General features: G+C 41.9%; 1 protein-coding gene across 1 annotated transcript; it reads right to left on the bottom strand.

Moving 5' to 3' along the window:
* Positions 1–10,969: 10,969 nt before the first annotated feature.
* Positions 10,970–20,579, bottom strand: LOC122922379 (zinc finger protein 260-like). Its single transcript, XM_044272972.1, has 2 exons — positions 20,527–20,579; positions 10,970–13,217 (listed from the first exon to the last, which is right to left on the bottom strand). The coding sequence occupies exon 2, from the start codon at positions 13,192–13,194 to the stop codon at positions 11,002–11,004; it is 2,193 nt and encodes a 730-aa protein (XP_044128907.1). The 5' UTR covers positions 13,195–13,217; positions 20,527–20,579; the 3' UTR covers positions 10,970–11,001.
* Between the last annotated feature and the right edge of the window lie 68 nt (positions 20,580–20,647).

Raw genomic sequence — 20,647 nt, 5'->3', positions numbered from 1 at the left:
CGAAACTAAGAACCTGCTCTGTTCAAGAAAAGAACCTATAAAATCTTTTCTTGCATGATTGATAAAAAGTAAACGATGTATGTACTCATATGTGTCATACAATATTTTATAGGCACAAGATGACATCGAGACTTATTGCCGTTGTCTACGTCGTCCTGATCTTGGAGAAAGATTTGCTGTGTCAGGCCCTTCATCCGGGATTATGCTGCAGGCTACCGCGGGATTTATCTTGACGAACAAGAGGATTCTGTCCCAGAAGATCTATGTCAGTCTGGATCCACGCATCTTCGTTGAGAGACAGTTCAACGTGTATGAAATCCTGTCGCCGGAGATCCAATCGTGGTATCAGACGCATATCCGATATTCCCAAGAACGGATTATGCAGATCCTGGAACAGGCGAGGAAGACCCTGACCAGGGAACAATTTTCTACAGGTCAAAGACTGAGGCGATTCATTTCTGCAATTGTAGCCGCCATAATCTTTGGCGTAGTAGGCGCTGTCATTGCCACCGATGTATCAGTTGCCAATTCCATCTCTATAAAGACATTGGAACTTGAGATCGGTTCACTGAAAAGGAACCTAGTAAGTATTTATGCAGAGAAGAATCAAAAGAAACATTTATCGGACTTATATTCCGTTGCACAGGATACTGTCGTTACGACGAACTTACATTCAGAATTATTATCTCATTCGATAAATCTTCATAAAAGTAACAAACGGTTTAAACAAGAACTTATAAAAGAACGTATCGATTTCCATACTCAGGTATACCACGACGAAGTACAAAGTGGGATGCAGGAACTGAGGGAAGGACGCATTCCCCTATATTTTGTTTCATATGATCTCATCCGCAAAATTCAGCAAAATGTCAGCAAAGAGAAAGTAGAGGATATCCAACTGAACTTAACATTCAACATGGGGATTGCCATACCGCTGTATACTGATCCCATAAAGATGGAAATCTGTTTTCTGCTATCGATTCCCGTTGTTACTACAAATAACGTATTCCAGATGAAAAAAAATTCATAACGTAGGCACCTGGAAAGACAATATTCATGTTAGGATTCAAACTCCTGACATTGTGGCCTACCAACCCTGGAAGCCGGATTGGTTATTTGTCCTAATTCTGGACAATTGTGTGACATTCCGGGATAACAATTTCCAATGCAAAGGCAATCCCTTCAACTATGACGTGACCAACGCGTTGTGTGGTCTCGAATACAAGAAACATGGATCGGAAAAGTGCCAGGTGACCCCGTCTAAGACTGAGAAGGGCAACATGGTGAACGCAGTTTTGATACAAGACAAATGGCTTGTTAGCACCCGCTTACCAGACATGACTGTCTTTTCAAATGACCACATGATGGTGAAAGTCATCGCCCTGCCATTTTGTGTCTCTATTATAAAAGTGCCCCATAATTCCATGATTATGATTGGAAATCGTACTATATATCCTATTGAAATAGAGGACATTGAGGGGGAAGTGGAGAGTATTGATGCCTTCCAAAATCAAGAAATTGCCATAAATCCAGATGAAAATGTTTTGCTAGATAACAAGCCTAGCCATAAGGTCCGCATGGTAATAAAAGGAAAGATAACCTCACCATGGACACCCTACAGTATTCTTCATCGGACAATGATATATTATATCCCTCCGCTTGGGCATGGGGGACAGATTATATATGCAGTGTTCTGATTGTCGTCATCCTGGGATGGTTGAGTATCTGGACCTTCCAAGTCATGCGATGGATAAGGTTCTTCAAACAGACTTTAGCCAAGCTCTGGTTGGAACACTATGAACCAAGTCTATGCATTGAAGAAGACGTATGAAAAGCCTTTTTGGACATTCCAGCACAATCCAAGTTATAGCAATGGATTATATTGCAATGAAGGGGGGTTTGTTATGCCTTTTCATAAGAATACAGTGATGTCTGCTTATTCTAGTCAAGATGGACGTTCATTGCCTTTAAGAATAAATTCATCCTGAACCATAGTTACAATGTTACTATGTGTCTAGAGTAGGCCAATGGAAAGGTCACAGAAAGTGGACTCTGTATAAGGTTCAGACTCTGCACAGAGAGCATTGTTCGTTAAAAGTGATTGCCACAGATGTAGGTTTATCTAAAGGGAGTAATTTTACCTCATTGCCAGGATATGAAGGAGGTAACGCCGTTTCATGAGAAACATCTGATGTGTGTGTTTATTCATATAATCGAATGTATAACGTATGTATACATATAGTGGATTTATATAGTCCTAGCATGAACCAATTGATTATTCATATATACTGTATATAATATTCTATATTGACACATTGAAATATCAGCCTGAATTTGTAGGAGGGGCGTCTGACCCCTCTTAAGCACCGGTTCCCGACTCCTCTGGGCGCTTTCTGTTCACACCCACTGGATAAGAAGCCGCCTCGCTATCTCTCCTGCAGTCCGAATCGTCTAAGGGCTCGCACGCCCCCTGTACACCGCCTGCACGCGTCTCCAGGACGGGTAATATCTCTTCCCTCGTTCCCGTCTCCACCATAGGGCACCTCTGATCGGCCCCCACGTTTTCCCCATTGTTTTAGCGCTACTTCCGTTCGCGGGGTCGGCGTGAGTTTCAGTGTGGAACGCATGTTGAGGATCACTATCGGGCATGTGTGCTTTTAATTTTACAGGTGGTGTCCTGGTTCATCCATGTCATACCTGCCCAGTCTCACTTGTGCACGCTCCTCCCTGTTTTTTCTGTCCCAGAAACAGCCTGTCTCCGGTGAGATGTTTAGGACACTTTTTTCTGCGTTGGATGGTCATCCTTTTGGGCACTCTCCCAGCTTGGTCATTAAGGCAGCTATGTACCTCGGATTTTATGGTTTCCTTAGGCCAGGCGAGTTCCCTAGCACCACCTCCAAGCATCAGGGTTTGCAGAGGCAGCAATTGTCCTGGACCCAGGACCATTTTGTCCACTGGTTACCTTCCACCAAGACCAGCCAGCACGGGCCTCCCACCGAGGTCAAGTTTTTTAGAACCTCCAATGTTTGGTGTCCGGTCAAGGTCCTCCAACAATTGCTAGCACTGCTGCAAGATGCTCCCCCTGATGGCCCGCTGTTGCCTTTCCACGAGGGTTTTCTGTCCTCTATTCAGTTCATATCTCATATCAGGAGACTGGCATATGGTCTCGGGTATAACCCACTTGCTATCACTGGGCACTCATTCCGTATTGGGGCTGCTTCTGCAGCTTCTAAAAATGGAGTCCCGGCCCACGTGATTAAAAAAATGGGTCGATGGCGAGGTACATTCCAAACCCAAATGTCGAGATATCCCAGGCTTTTTGTAATCTCGTGCTCTGAAGCGAATTAAATGATTTAGCACTGCTCCGGTCTCCTCGCTTCTTTTTGCCCACTGCTAGGCTTACCCCCACTCCGGGCACAACTCAGCCAGCTTAGGGCAGGGGTAGGTGCTTCTCCTCGTCATTTGCCTTTAGCCTCTCCCACAAGTTGGAAGGCTGAAATGTCAGCCTGAATTTGTGGGAGGGGCGTCTAACCCCTCTTAAGTGCCGGTTCCCGACTCCTCTAGGCGCTTCCTGTTCACACCCGCCCCCCCCCCTTTTTATTTTCAAGTTCCCTTTACGGTATGCCCACTGCTAGGCTTACCCTCGCTCCTGGCTCCGGGCACAACTCAGCCAGCTTAGGGCAGGGGTAGGTGCTTCTCCTCGTGATTTGCCTTTAGCCTCTCCCACAAATATTATAAGGTATCGATATATATATATGCTTTATGCTGTGTGTGTCTCACTAAGAGAATATGTATTATTAGGATATATGGAAAGCGTTTAATTTCTGCTAATGGAATTTACTCAGAGAAGCTGTTATTCTAACCATAATGAATCAGTCGTTTCGACAGTTAGAATACAGGTCCTTCTAAAAGAATTAGCATATTGTGATAAAGTTCATTATTTTCTGTAATGTGCTGATAAACATTAGACTTTCATATATTTTAGATTTATTACACACAACTGAAGGAGTTCAAGCCTTTTATTGTTTTAATATTGATGATTTTGGCCACAGCTCATGAAAACCCAAAATTCCTCTCTCAAAAAATTAGCATATTTCATCCGACCAATAAAACAAAAGTGTTTTTAATACAAAAAAGTCAACCTTCAAATAATTATGTTCGGTTCTGCACTCAATACTTGGTCGGGAATCCTTTTGCAGAAATGACTGCTTCAATGCGGCGTGGCATGGAGGCAATCAGCCTGTGGCACTGCTGAGGTGTTATGGAGGCCCAGGATGCTTCAATGCGGCGTAGCATGGAGGCAATCAGCCTGTGGCACTGCTGAGGTGTTATGGAGGCCCAGGAGGCTTCAATGCGGCGTGGCATGGAGGCAATCAGCCTGTGGCACTGCTGAGGTGTTATGGAGGCCCAGGAGGCTTCAATGCGGCGTGGCATGGAGGCAATCAGCCTGTGGCACTGCTGAGGTGTTATGGAGGCCCAGGATGCTTCAATGCGGCGTGGCATGGAGGCAATCAGCCTGTGGCACTGCTGAGGTGTTATGGAGGCCCAGGATGCTTCAATGCGGCGTGGCATGGAGGCAATCAGCCTGTGGCACTGCTGAGGTGTTATGGAGGCCCAGGATGCTTCAATGCGGCGTGGCATGGAGGCAATCAGCCTGTGGCACTGCTGAGGTGTTATGGAGGCCCAGGAGGCTTCAATGCGGCGTGGCATGGAGGCAATCAGCCTGTGGCACTGCTGAGGTGTTATGGAGGCCCAGGATGCTTTGATAGCGGCCTTAAGCTCATCCAGAGTGTTGGGTCTTGCGTCTCTCAACTTTCTCTTCCCAATATCCCACAGATTCTCTATGGGGTTCAGGTCAGGAGAGTTGGCAGGCCAGTTGAGCCCAGTAATACCATGGTCAGTAAACCATTTACCAGTGGTTTTGGCACTGTGAGCAGGTGCCAGGTCGTGCTGAAAAATGAAATCTTCATCTCCATAAAGCTTTTCAGCAGATGGAAGCATGAAGTGCTCCAAAATCTCCTGATAGCGGCTGCATTGACCCTGCCCTTGATAAAACACAGTGGACCAACACCAGCAGCTGACATGGCACCCAGACCATCACTGACTGTGGGTACTTGACAATGGACTTCAGGCATTTTGGCATTTCCCTCTCCCCAGTCTTCCTCCTGACTCTGGCACCTTGATTTCCGAATGACATGCAAAATTAGCTTTCATCCGAAAAAAGTACTTTGGACCACTGAGCAACAGTCCAGTGCTGCTTCTCTGTAGCCCAGGGGAATGCGGCACCTGTAGCCCATTTCCTGCACACGCCTGTACACGGTGGCTCTGGATGTTTCTACTCCAGACTCAGTCCACTGCTTCCGCAAGTCCCCCAAGGTCTGGAATCGGTCCTTCTCCACAATCTTCCTCAGGGTCCGGTCACCTCTTCTCGTTGTGCAGCGTTTTCTGCCACACTTTTTCCTTCCCACAGACTTCCCACTGAGGTGCCTTGATACAGCACTCTGGGAACAGCCTATTCGGTCAGACATGTCTTTCTGTGTCTTACCCTCTTGCTTGAGGGGGTCAATGATGGCCTTCTGGACAGGAGTCAGGTCGGCAGTCTTACCCATGATTGCCGTTTTGAGTAATGAACCAGGCTGGGAGTTTTTAAAAGCCTCAGGAATCTTTTGCAGGTGTTTAGAGTTAATTAGTTGATTCAGATGATTAGGTTAATAGCTCGTTTAGAGAACCTTTTCATGATATGCTAATTTTTTTAGATAGGAATTTTGGGTTTTCATGAGCTGTGGCCAAAATCATCAATATTAAAACAATAAAAGGCTTGAACTACTTCAGTTGTGTGTAATGAATCTAAAATATATGAAAGTCTAATGTTTATCAGTACATTACAGAAAATAATGAACTTTATCACAATATGCTAATTTCTTTAGAAGGACCTGTATACTAACCCATGGTGCGAGTGTAAGGCCCATTGTATTTCTTATCAAACCCATAAATTCAAGAGTCTGGGAAAATCATGATGGTCCCACTAAGTCTGGGAAAGATTACTTCAGAGTGTCAAAGAAGTATCCCTCCTCATTGATTTAGGTTGCAAAGGTTAAAGATATAATGGGTAACATAAAGTCACATTGTATAAGTTAATTCTTGAAAAGTCTCATGTTAATATGTTACACAACAGTGCCATCTGGAGGCGGGTGGATATCATGACACCAATCACAATAGTGCATTCTGGGTAAATATGATCTCATAGTATCATTACCATATGAGCACACCCAACCAACATGATTGGAAAATCCTAATCTGGAAGGGTGTGATCATTAGATAAGGATGGGGATAATTACCACGTACCGGGAGATCACAAAAAAGAAAGGAAAAGGGGAAAAAGAAAGGAAAAGTAACAACAGACTTGACGAGACAGAGAACACATAGGATCCCCACTACATTACAAGGAAAGAAACCCCTGGATTAGTTCCTGACTACCAGAGAATCCAATCCCCGAGAGCCGGCTATCCTCTGCAACTCTGCTCATCCTTTGATCTGGTACCATATATTTTTGTACGTATAGTATTCATAAATCACTTTGCTTGCTATATAGTTAGATCCCCATTTTGTGTGGATTCATAGTGTTAAGTGGCCACAGCAACATTGTAACTGATTTAGAGAAAATGCATATCACTAAATAATACATACGATATTGCTATCAGAGAAAGAATCTCCGACTGGAATTTTATATTCCATAGCCATACCACGTTAAGGAATTTATAAGTTATATCATACTAACATATACAAAAATTGTTCATAGGTGACAGAGCAAAGGGTTAACATCTCTAAAATGTTCTGTATTGAATTGTCTGTAAAGATTGTAGCAGACTTGGTATATTCTGTATCTTCCTGATGGCTTGTTAGAGGGTGCTGGTAGATTAGTGGTGTGTCAGCACCGTCTTGTGGCATATTTGGGGTATTATTTTACAGCTTCATTGTTTGTCTTTGCAATTGTATTGATTTTATATTCTTGCTTCGTATTGTGTGTAATAAATTACATATATATTTTTGCATAGACAATTGTCCCTTTGTTTCACTGCTTGCACAAAACAAATTAAGATACTCGATAAAAAAAAACTTAGAGGCGATTATGTCTACCTGAAGGATCATATAATTTTTATATTTTTCTTTGATCCTCTCTTTTATATGAAGATTCTATTTATATAGAAGATATACGACACCTTATGGACACTACATAGTTTGAGGGGCCTGCGTTCCTGTACCGTTCAACGTCTTGCAACATCAGATCCCACAAGTTCAAATTGGTAGACCCAGAAGCCGATGAAGTCCGACCTGAAGTATCTGTTCTATGTACAGTGACTTCAGACCACCAACTCAAATCCCATTGTTTCCACAGGTTCTCCGTCTGGATGTTGCTCGTTTGTGCTTTAGCCTGTGTAGTCCATACAGCTCAGACATTACCTGTGAGCAAGAAGCCCTGCAAAGGTTGGCATCACTGCAAACATGCCTTTACTGCTCCTAATCTGGAAAGGTCCAAGAACATAATAATTTGCAAGATACAATGTGAATGTCATGCTAAGGAAATACTACCTCAGCAAAGGCCAAACAGTCTCTAAGAATAACGCTTTGAATATATGGGTTGCTAAGAGAGAAGGACCCAGTAGTGGCGTCTGTTGACACCAGACAGGGAGTGTTCTGCCCCAGCAGAGGGAGAATCATTTCAGATCACGTTCCGCTTCAGTTTCATAGTTATTAGTTTCGTTATAGCACGATCTAGAGGTCTTAAAAATGTATTGCAACTTGTTTTTCTGTTAATAAAGATTATTGTATTGTGGGTGGTGCAAGGTGGGGGTGTAATGTATTCTGGGAAGAGAAGCCCAGTCTCCTTTTCAAACCCCACCATCCTTGTGCCAGCATATGTGGTAAGAGATCTACCTCTGTCTTAGGGATATTGTGTTATGCAGTGCTGTCCAGCTAGTTCCAATCAGTACTCAGGAAGTTGTTCTGTTTGTTAGCTATGCAATCCTATGTACACACAGCCATTTTAAAATGTGCCCAGTGTTAAAGGGGTTGTCCGGGATCAAACTTAAATATTTTTTAAAACATCTTACTCACCTTTAGTAGCCGAGTCTATGTTCCCAAGATAGTTTTAGGTAGCTTTTACACTGTTGAGGACGGTAGGAGCCATGCTCCAGATTGTTTACATATCTGTTTATGTGTGCGATCACTTCCTGCCGCACTGCGGGTCTCATGGTTTCTACTGTCTAACATTGCATCCCTGCACCCACCCCCTTATACATATTCATGCCTCGTGCACATCGTCCACTCCTCCATTGATCCGCCCCCTCATACATATTCATCCTCCTGTCTCCATTCATTATAAAGCACCGAACTGGAGGGGCGGGGCTTAGCGTGATGTCGGCCGGCCTAGTTACCACCCCTCCATCCTCTCTGCATAATTACCTAGGCTGCCAGTGACGTCACCGGGCTCCCTGAGCAGTGGACGATGAGGCTTTGCTCGCCTGCCAGGGACCCGGAACATCACTGAAGACAAGAAAATACTTCCGGCCAAGAATTTACAGGATTAAAACAGGGCATGAGAAATATGTTCAAAAGGTAGTACATGCATGTTTGTAATGTGTATGTCAGTAGATTACTATTAGACCAATGTCCCCAATCCCAGACAACTGTAAAGTTATATTCAATTCAAGACGTAAACCCTAAATTTGACCCAGGATTTATTCAATTTGATAGATCCAAAAGCCGATGGCTATCTAGTTCCTGTTTCAGATCATTTTTATATTCGTTATAAAACCTAACATTTAATAAACATGTACTTAAAATATAAAATGTCTATTGCCCAAAATACTAACACTAGTAAAATTTGTAAGTGACAATCTGTGTATTTTTGTCTTTTTCAGTGATTTTTTTTTTAACAGGTGTGAGGGATCCACTGGGATATTCCCTTCATATCCCTAACCCTTATAACCCCTTATAGTCACTATGCTATGATTTTGTTCACTTTGTATTGGTTTGTAACAGATAGTATCAAATAGTGTAAATATTGGCTGTTATTGTTGCCACCCAATTAGCAGCTTATTGCTAGGCAACAATAACAGCCAATATTGACACTATTTGATACTATCTGTTACAAAGCAATACAAAGTGATCAAAATCATAGCATAGTGAGTATAAAGGAATAGGGAGTGAATATCCCAGTGGATCCCTCACACCTGTTAAAAAAAATCACTGAAAGAGACCAAAATACACTCAGATGGTCACTTACAAATTTTATTAGTGCAATAGACATTTTTGATTTTAAGAATATCTTTATTAAATGTTAAGTTTTATAACGGATATAAAAATGACCTGAAATGTAAAGTTATAATACATGCTGTTCTATGCCTTCTACTTCTACAAGTTCTTGTAGTTTTATCACATCAATACTCCTGTTTTGGGAATAAACAAGTTAGACTACAGAGAACAGTCCTCTTATTTGGAAGACAGCAATGGTTTATACTGAATGTCAGACTGCACATTGTGTGAACATGTATGAAGACAGAACAGGCCCGATCATAAAGATTTCGGGCAACCGTAGTTTCACCTTGTTTTTTCACCTCCACTGTATCCATCTTACTCTGCCTTCTGAGTTCCTTCCTAAGGCTGGACTTATGCTCATTGATTCTGATCCGTATAGCCCGAGATGTTTGCCCAACATATCTTACCACATGGGCATTTCAAGCAGTATATGACATTACATGTCTCGCACGTTGCAAAATCCTTAATTTGTATCCTGTCTCCCTGTGTGGGGTGCACTACAGCGTCATCTTTAATTATAGCACTACAGTTCCCACAGCTCAGGCAGGGAGAACGCCCCCTCCTCTGAGTTGCAAGGAAACGCTGTCTTTCCATTTTTTTAGGGCGTCTGTCACATCTAATCAGCATGTTATTCAGAGAGGCAAAAAGGGGGTTATCAACAAACGTTCCCCATGTTTTTGATCATGTCTTAGGACCTCCCAATATTTCAGAATTATATTTTTTATTAGTTTAGAATGTCGATCATATTTGGAAACACACAAATTGTTTCTTTGGTTCTCCCTCTTTTTAACTTGTCCGATGTCCTGTCTTGTTTTTTTTTTTTTTTTACCAACCTCTATTTCAATTTCAGTCACCTTACTTAAAACCCCTCTGTATAAATGTATTACCCATCAATAATAGGTTTTTTTCATATATTTTATCTGTACTAGATATCCTTCTGGCCAGTGTGACCTCCTAGGGATACTGGAAAAAATGTGAGGGGCGCGGTAGCTGGAATGAAGCAGCAGGTTATTTCGATCTGTGGTCTTTGTGAATAGTCTCAAATCCTCTCTTTATGCGCCGTAATTCAACATCCAAAAGTGAATAACATTTCCATCATAACGTAAATTTGATGGTATTATGGCATTCGTTTAAATGGGTAACAAACTGTGTAAGATTCATCACCCCTCCATAGCATGAACACATCGTCCACATAGCGAAGCCACCCACACAGAATACATGCCTTGTCTCAAAGGCTTGTTAATTGTTACAAGGGGAGACCTTTTGGATAGTGAAACTCCAGTCTTTAATACCTAAGGGGTTAAATGAAATTTGTAGCTTTAGTGCATTTATACAATTGATCACTTTCATGTGTTAGGGTTGTTTATGGCGATGTATTTTGTATATAAGTATCAGCTGTTGGTGCTATAAAAATCCCACCTTCTCTAACTGCACACATGAGTAAGGGGTCGTGTGAGGTGTGAACGATGTCTTTCTCAGCATCCCTCATGATATACCATTTTATATTGGAATGAAGTAAAAAGAAATAAAAGAAACAAGTGGTTTTTTTTTACCAGCGACTTGTGAGTATGACTTCTGTTGCTTATTCGCATACAATATTGGCACAATGAGGTAAAATGAACACACAAGTCGGCAAGTTTGAAAGACAAATTTTTTTGTAAAACATTATTCTTACACAAAACATCATGTCTTCTCCCCTGTGTGGATTCTCTTATGTAGATCAAGACTTAATTTCTTGGTAAAGCAGTTCCCACATTCTGAACATGAAAATGGTTTCTCTCCTGTGTGACTTCTCTGATGTGTAGTAAGACTTCTTTTTTCTGTGAAACTTTTACCACATTCTGAACATGAATATGGCTTCTCTCCTGTGTGGATTCTTTTATGTTGAACAAGGCTTGATTTCTGATTAAAGCATCTCCCACATTCTGAACATGAATATGGCTTCTCTCCTGTGTGAATTCTCTGATGTGCAACCAGACATGATTTATCTGTAAAACATTTACCACACTCTGAACATGAATATGGCTTCACTCCTGTGTGAATTTTCTTATGCTGATGAAGATTTGATTTCCTAACAAAGCATTTCCCACATTCTGAACATAAAAATGGTCTCTCTCCTGTGTGAATTCTCAGATGTGTAGTAAGACATCTTTTTTCTATGAAACATTTCCCACATTCGGAACACGAATATGGCTTCTCTCCTGTGTGAATTCTTTTATGTAGATCAAGGCTTGATTTGTGGTTAAAGCATTTCCCACATTCTGAACATGAATATGGCTTCTCTCCTGTGTGAATTCTTTTATGTAGATCAAGGCTTGATTTGTTGTTAAAGCATTTCCCACATTCTGAACATGAATATGGATTCTCTCCTGTGTGAATTCTTTTATGGTGATCAAGATGTGATTTCTTAATAAAACATTTCCTACACTCCAAACATGAATACGGCTTCACTCCTGTGTGAATTCTCTCATGTTTTAAAATGTCTGATTTATGGCCAAAACATTTCCCACATTCTGAACATGAATACGGTTTCTCTCCTGTGTGAATTCTTTTATGTTGATCAAGGGCTGATTTCTGATTAAAGCATTTCCCACATTCTGAACATAAAAATGTTTTTTCTCCTGTGTGAATTCGTTGATGTATAGTAAGACTTCCTTTTTCTGTAAAACATTTCCCACATTCTGAACATGAAAATGGTTTTTCTCCTGTGTGATTTCGATGATGTCTAGTAAGACTTTTTTTTTCTGTGAAACATTTTCCACATTCTGAACATGAATAAGGCTTTTCTCCTGTGTGAATTCTTTTGTGTTGATTAAGACTTGATTTGTGGTTAAAACATTTCCCACATTCTGAACATAAATATGGCTTTTCCCCTGTGTGAATTCTCTGATGTGCAACCAGATATGAATTATCTGTAAAACATTTACCACACTCTGAACATGAATATAGCTTCTCTCTTGTATGAATTATCTTATGTTTATTAAGATTTGTTTTCCTAATAAAGCATTTACCACATTCTGAACATGAAAATGGTTTCTCTCCTGTATGAATTCGTTGATGTATAGTAAGACTTTTTTTTTTTGCGAAACATTTCCCACATTCTGAACATGAAAATGGCTTCTCTCCTGTGTGGATTCTCTTATGTTGATCAAGGCTTGATTTCTGGTTAAAGCATTTCTCACATTCTGAACAAGAATATGGCTTCTCTCCTGTGTGAAGTTTTTTGTGTTGATCAAAACGTGACTTATTGTTAAAATATTTCCCACATTCTGAACATGAATATGGCTTCTCTCCAGTGTGAATTCTTTTATGATTATCAAGATATGATTTCTTGGTAAAACATTTCCTACACTCTGAACAAGAATATGGCTTCTCTCCTGTGTGAATTCTTTTGTGTTGATCAAGACCTGACTTCCTGTTAAAACATTTCCCACATTCTGAACATGAATACGGCTTCTCTCCTGTGTGAATTTTCTCATGTCTTAAAAGCAATGATTTATATGGAAAACATTTCCCACATTCTGAACATGAATATGGCTTCTCTTCTGTGTGACTTCTGTGTATAGAAAGCTCTGACTTATATCTGAACTGTTTTCCACGATCCTCACAATTAAACCTTTTACCCCGTTTCTGCCTTATATTTGGAGTAATAATCTGTGATCGGTCAGGAGAAGATTCCTCATGTTTAGGATGATTATATGATAGATTTGGACTTGGGTTAATCTGTGATTGGTCATTAGAAAGTTCCTCATTCTTGGGGGAATTATTTGCTGGCTCTGCACTGTGAAGTCCTGGATGTACATTACAGGTAATTAAGTTTTCTCCTGAAGAGCGCTGCCTGGTATCTTCATCTTCTTTATAATCTAGAGATAACATGATAGGCTTCTCACAGGGATTTTCTGTTAAGATTAATAATAGATTTTATGATTTTTTTTGTTAAAACAATTTGATAAATGTATCACATTCCAATGAGGCTGGATTCACATGTAACAGACATGTCCATCTATGTTACGTGCACATGTATCTATGATGCTGTGAGTTGGTGTCAGCTTAACCTGTGGTCGGGACACATGTGCACAATACAGATGGATAATATGCCCGTAATAAGCTCATGTGAATCTGGCCTTAGGCTGGAGGGACACATACAATATAAAATAATTTTTTTGTGCCAGTCAGAAGTGGATCCATCAGGAATGTGAGGAATACATCCTTTCCTTTCTCCGCTATGTATTTGCTGTAGAAATTTAAGGCCGACTCTGGAACGTCTCCTGAGTTTCTACAGTTTGCATGTTGAGGATCTGCTTGCAGATTTAGCCTAAGGCCTCATGCACACGACCATTCCATCTTTTGCGGTTCGCAAACCGCGGATCCGCAAAAAATGGAAGCCGCCCGTGTTGCCTTCCGCAATTTGCAGAACGGAACAGGCGCTGGCAATATAAATGCCTATTCTTGTCTGCAAAGCGCGAACAAGAATAGGAAGTTATATTTTTTAGCAGGGGCCGCCGAACGGAGCCACGGATGCGGACAGTGAATGGGTCCGCATCTGAGCCGCTAAAACAGCGGATCGGATGCGGACCCAAACAACGATCGTGTGCATGAGGCCTAAATCAATGGAGCGAATTTGCGCAAGGAAATTGTAACAGGAGGAAGGATGTAACTTTTTTTCTTGCTACAGTGTGCGGATGAATCATCTACTAGATGATCGATCAGCCTGGAGTATGACACAGAATGTGTTCCGAAGTCAGGGCGGAAAAAATGCTAATGAGAACATAAGCTAACATGTTTGAGTGACATCACAGATTCTGGTCTGTGCACCCCCCCCCCCCCCCCCCCCCCCCACTCCACTCCTGGGACATTAGCCCTTTAATGTTCAGGCAATTTTCAATTTTTTTCATTTTCATTTTTTACTCCCAGCCTTCCCAAAGCCTTAACTCTTATTTTTCCATTCGCATGGCTATATGCAAGCTTTTTTTTGTTGCGGGACAAGTTGTACTTTTTAATGGCACCATTTACGGTTGCATACAATGTAGTAAGAAGCGGGGAAATAAATTCCAAATAGGGTGTAATTATAAAAAAATTAAAATTCCGACAAAGTTTTATGGCTTATGCTTTTACAGCATTTCCTATGAGGTAAAATTGACCTGTTACTTCCATTCACCGGGTCACTACCATTATAATGATATCAAATGTGTATAGTTTTTCTTGTGTTTTAATACTGGGAAAAAACTGAAAAATTTTGGGGAAAAAACCTTTTTCTTTGCATCAGCATATGCTTACCCTTATTTATGATTCTATTATGTGCACGGAGCTGTGCGAGTGCTCATGTCGGGGCATGTATGCATTGGAGTCTACTACAATCACACTGTGCTCCTATGGTTCTGACTGCTACCTCGGATCTGAAGCAAATTTCAGATCCAAGTTTTAAAGTCGTTTTCCACTTCAAATGCCGCAGTTACTCCATGAACTCTTGCGAGACTTCTCCTCCATCGGAGGCCGTACATTTTAATGCTGTAAGGAGAGGGATCTCTGTACAGCATTAATCCGAAGGTTTAAGGAAATCGACTTCGGATCTAGGATCCGCAGCTTTCGCTCATCACTATTAGCAATAGTGGGATGTTATCTGCAGAGGGAAGGGCGATATTTGAATATGTATATGTATATATGTCTAATATTTACATGTATATATTGGCCCTGTATTATACCCAGTATGGGCCCAGGTCTGTGGAGATATACTATATATACACCCCTATATTGCACACATCTGAATATATACATACAGTACAGACCAAAAGTTTGGACACACCTTCTCATTCAAAGAGTTTTCTTTATTTTCATGACTATGACAATTGTAGATTCACACTGAAGGCATCAAAACTATGAATTATCACATGTGGAATTATATACATAACAAAAAAGTGTGAAACAACTGAAAATATGTCATATTCTAGGTTCTTCAGAGTAGCCACCTTTTGCTTTGATTACTGCTTTGCACACTCTTGGCATTCTCTTGATGAGCTTCAAGAGGTAGTCCCCTGAAATGGTCTTCACTTCACAGGTGTGCCCTGTCAGGTTTAATAAGTGGGATTTCTTGCCTTATAAATGGGGTTGGGACCATCAGTTGCGTTGTGGAGAAGTCAGGTGGATACACAGCTGATAGTCCTACTGAATAGACTGTTAGAATCTGTATTATGGCAAGAAAAAAGCAGCTAAGTAAAGAAAAAAGAGTGGCCTATCATTACTTTAAGAGTCAGTCAGCCGAAAAAATTGGGAAAACTTTGAAAGTAAGGGCTATTTGACCATGAAGGAGAGTGATGGGGTGCTGCGCCAGATGACCTGGCCTTCACAGTCACTGGACCTGAACCCAATCGAGATGGTTTGGGGTGAGCTGGACCGCAGAGTGAAGGCAAAAGGGCCAACAAGTGCTAAGCATCTCTGGGAACTCCTTCAAGACTGTTGGAAGACCATTTCAGGTGACTACCTCTTGAAGCTCATCAAGAGAATGCCAAGAGTGTGCAAAGCAGTAATCAAAGCAAAAGGTGGCTACTGTGAAGAACCTAGAATATGACATATTTTCAGTTGTTTCACACTTTTTTGTTATGTATATAATTCCACATGTGATAATTCATAGTTTTGATGCCTTCAGTGTGAATCTACAATTTTCATAGTTATGAAGATAAAGAAAACTCTTTGAATGAGAAGGTGTGTCCAAACTTTTGGTCTGTACTGTATGCCCTTCTTATTATATGCATCTATGTATATATATATATTATCCTAAAATGTGGCCAATATGCTGTCCCCCGGCGCGGGTACCCCCCAGCTGATTAATCCCCCTGCAGGCGCATACCAATTATGTCCAGTTTCGGTCACTTCAAAGGACAGAGGATCAATAGATCCTATGCCCTTTGATAACATCTCCGGCAAGGCACGTGGACTTGGCTGCAGGCGTGCGTGGGAGGACAGGAGCGAGCGCAGCGGGGTTTAAATACCCTGGCGGCACTGCGCTCTGGCAGCTAACCCCGACCCACCCAGAAGTGAGTTAACTCCTGCAGCCCGGCATGAAAGAAGAGCGCAGGCAGCACTCAGGAAGACACCCGACCAACCTGGAGAAGAGAGGAAGAGTGCAGGCAGCGCTCAGAAGAAAGTGTCTCCCCAGGAGTTGAACCCCTAACAGCCCCAGAGGAGGAGAGCAGGAAACACAGGATGGACGGAGCAGCTCCATGGAAGAGTGCCCTGCAGCTGGCTAAGTATCCCTGCTCTGCCTCCTATCCCCTGCCTTAACCCCTATTGTGCCTTGCTTCCCTGCCCTGATTTACCCCTGCATACCCAGGTACCCCAGCCCTAGAATTAACCCTTGCTGCCATGAACCCCTGCATACCCAGCCCAGTTAACCCTTGCATTGTAGTCAACCCTGGCATTGCATTAACCCCTTCACTACAATCCCTGCTTATTATTGGGATTGTGTTACCCTTTCTGTAATTGTTTTAATAAAGTCCTTGTTATTCATAACACACCGTATAGTCGTTTATTGTAGTAGTAGTAGCCGCCGTAGTATATCGTAGTAGTAATTCGCACTTAGTTCAGGAAATTAGGTAAGGCAACAGAGTTAGTTGGTATTTATTTTTAGGTATAAATAGGCAGAGTCATAAATAGACGACTCACGCCTATTTATGAATATTAATTATTGAGATTACTCAAAATATCAATAATTAATATTTCCTTTAACATTATCCGTCATTCCATCTGTCTATACTATGCTCCTCATCTAACAGCTTGCCAAAATGTTTTCACAAGCCTGGGGGGGAAAAAGCTGAGTGCCCCTTATTCTCAGGCCCGGTGATCCTGCGTCTTTGTTGATTAGACTTTTGTTTTTAAGTTTGACTGGCTCCTACAAAGAAATCCCTCAGTTATCATCAGAGTATCCCGGTCCATGGGCAGATCAGCCATAGACCCTACAGGGAAATTTCCTGGTGGGCTGATGCCCCAGGGGCCACTCAAGTTCTCCTCTCTGCTGCTGACCGGGTACCTAATGAGGTGTCAACAGTAACTAATGCTGTGAGAATCAGGTACTCGGGTACCCAGCCAGCGACCGCACATGGCCCGCATCTCACCTCCTAAGCCCCCTGCTCCATAGATGACTGGAAGAGGAGGACAGATAGCTATTGATGGCCACCACAGAGGGACAGCTTTTGGGGCAGTATATTGTGCTATATTATGTTATTTGGTTCTGCTGGGATGGTATTTTGAAATATGGTATTGTTGATACCGTCTACTTGTGTTGCCCCGTCTTCTGGTAATTCGGACCTGCCTACAACATGGGGCCAGTTTTTATTTTTTTTTCCAGGGCCACTTTAAGTTCCCAGTCCGCCTTTGTCTTCTGAAGAATAGTTCATAGTCAGAAGAGGAAGTGGAGTTCCTCATCAGAGGAGGCAGAGTCGGATACAGTAATAGAAGATGCTAACTTCCCAGATAATGTGGAAGATTCTCAAAAGCTTTAAAAGAAGTAGATACTTCCATCCTAATCACGTCTAATGTTCTGACTGAGAGATGGGGATTCTTCCTCCATAACCTTATCCACTCACTGCTTATACAATGGTGTAAGCCATGCGGGGGCAGGTTTCTTGAGGAACACTCTATCCTCTTGGTCTTAGCTCTACAACAAAATAAAAGCATTTCAGGTAACCCATGAAGTATATAAACCACAGGGTATAACTCCCCTTTAAACTTCAGCTCGCTCAGCCCTCTCCTCATACATCCTGGAGGCAAGGCAGAGTGAACATTCCATGAAGCGATGTAGGCTGGCTGGGGTCTTTCATAAAGAAGGCGCAGTATTCGGAATGAAGGTCTTATACAGTGCCATAAAACGTATTCGTACCCCTTGAACTTTTCCACATTTCTTCACGTTACACTCACAAACTTAGATGTATTTTATTGGGGTTTTATGTGATCGAACGAAAAAGCACAAGTCTGTGTGAAGTGAGAAGAAGATGAAACATGGTTTCAAAGTGTTTAATAAATAAATATCTGAAAGGTGTGGCATGCATTTGTATTCAGCCCCCTGTACTCTGATTCCCCTAAATAAAAACCAGTGTGACCTTTGCCTTCAGAAGTCACCTAATTAGTAATAGAGTCCAACTGTGTGTAATGTATTCTCAGTATAACTCCAGCTCTTCTGTGAGGGCCTCTGAGGTTTGTTAGAGAACATCAGGGATCAAACAGCATCATTAAAAACCAAGGAACACGCCAGACAGGTCAGGAATAAAGTTCTGAAGTAGTGTAAAGCAGGGTTAGGTTATTAAAAATATCCAAAGCTCTGAACATCTCAAGGAGCACTGGTCAATCCATTATCCGAAAACGTAAGGAATATGGCACAACTGCAAATCTAGCAATACATGATTGTCCACCTTAACTGACATCCGAGGCAAGGAGAGCACCAATTAGAGAAGCAACCAGGAGGACCATGATCACACTGCAGAAATCCACAGCTCAGGTGGGAGAATCTGTCCACAGGACACCTATTAGTTGTGTACTCCACCAATCTGCCCTTTATGGAAGAGTGGCAAGAAGAAAGCCATAAGAAATCTTGCAGTTTGCCACAATCCATGTAGGGGACACAGCAAACACTTGGAAGAAGGTGCTCTGGTCAGAGGAGACCAAAGTGGAACTTTTTGGCACAAATGCAAAATGCTGTGTGTGACAAAAACTACCACTGCACATCACCCTGAACCCACCATACCCACCGTGAAACATGGTGGCAGCATCATACTGTGGGGGGGCTTCTTTTCAGCAGGGACAGGAAAGCTGGTCAGAGTTTATGAGAAGATGGGAGGAGCTAAATACAGGGCAATCCTGGACAAAAACCTGGTAGAGGCTGCAGAAGACTTCAGACTGGTGCAGGGGTTCACATTCCAGCAAGAAAACAACCCTAAACATCCAGCCAGAGCTACAATGGAAGGGTTTAGTCTTGTCTGTGACAAGACTTAAAAACTGCAGTTCACAGAAGCTTCTGCAGAGAAACCTCACACAGACTTGTACTTTGTGTTGGTCGATCACATAAAATACCAATAAAATACATTTAAAGACTATGTATGGGGAACATTATTTCTATGATTGCATTTTACTCATTTGGGGCTAAAAATCATTTTTTCAATTGGTCTTTAGTAAAAATAATGAGCCGTTCGGTCACAAAGGGTTAATTGTTTTTCTAGCTGTGTGACTGGTACTTGTGCTGGTCATCTAATAATCCTGATCTCTAAATTACTAAGGCCTGTATTACACCAACAGATTATCTGACCAATATCTGTCCAATGAGACCAATAGTTGGTGTGTGAAACAAAAGATCTGTGTGTGTAATAGGCCATCTGACCAATGAATGGTCCGAAAATCTGTCAGATAATCTGTTGGTGTAATACAGGCCTTAGAGTGTCTATAATGTCACAGATAAGGAGCCTGTCACCTCCCTGCCTGACGGAGCAGAGAGCATACTCATATCCTGCCAGTAGAGCATCTCAGCTCTGTACAGAGAAAAGGACTCCATATTTTTAATTGAAAAAAAGATTTTAAGCTCAAAATAAGTACAATACGATAATATGCCCCCAAAGGTGTCCATAGCCTTCAAGTTTGTGGGTATAACATGAAAAATTAGAAAATCTGATCATTCATAATAAAAGTCATCTGATGACACCTACCTGAGGTATAACAGCCATTACTACATGTCACCAGCCTTTATAGTGTAGAAGTAATGTCATCTATAACACCCGGCATCTGATGTCACCTACCTGAGGCATAACAGCCATTACTACATGTCTCCAGCCTTTATAGTGTAGAAGTAATGTCATCTATAACACCCGGCATCTGATAACACCTACCTGAGGCATAACAGCCATTACTACATGTCTCCAGCCTTTATAGTGTAGTAGTAATGTCATCTATAACACCCGGAATCTGATGACACCTACCTGAGGTATAACAGCCATTACTACATGTCTCCAGCCTTTATAGTGTAGTAGTAATGTCATCTATAACACCCGGCATCTGATGTCACCTACCTGAGGTATAACTCCGGTGACTTTACTAGTATAAAACCATTAGACTGCTATTTAAAGACTCAAAGCTGGGTCACTGCCCGGAGTGCTCCTTTACTCCAGCTCTAAGGTGGAGCTCCACCATAAGAAACCTCCCAATTCCCTTACTCCATTCATGATTCCATACCTGTGGTCACATGGACTGGAATGTCCTCCTCCACCTCACTCTTACACGGGGGATCGCCCATCATCCGCTCTTCTTCATCCTCCACTTTAATATCAGTCACATCTTCCCCCTGATTTGTCAT

This window comes from Bufo gargarizans, unplaced genomic scaffold (genome assembly GCF_014858855.1).
Source record: "Bufo gargarizans isolate SCDJY-AF-19 unplaced genomic scaffold, ASM1485885v1 fragScaff_scaffold_311_pilon, whole genome shotgun sequence".
In the NCBI taxonomy this organism is placed as follows: Eukaryota; Metazoa; Chordata; class Amphibia; order Anura; family Bufonidae; genus Bufo; species Bufo gargarizans.
This window is presented reverse-complemented; position numbering and strand designations above follow the sequence as displayed.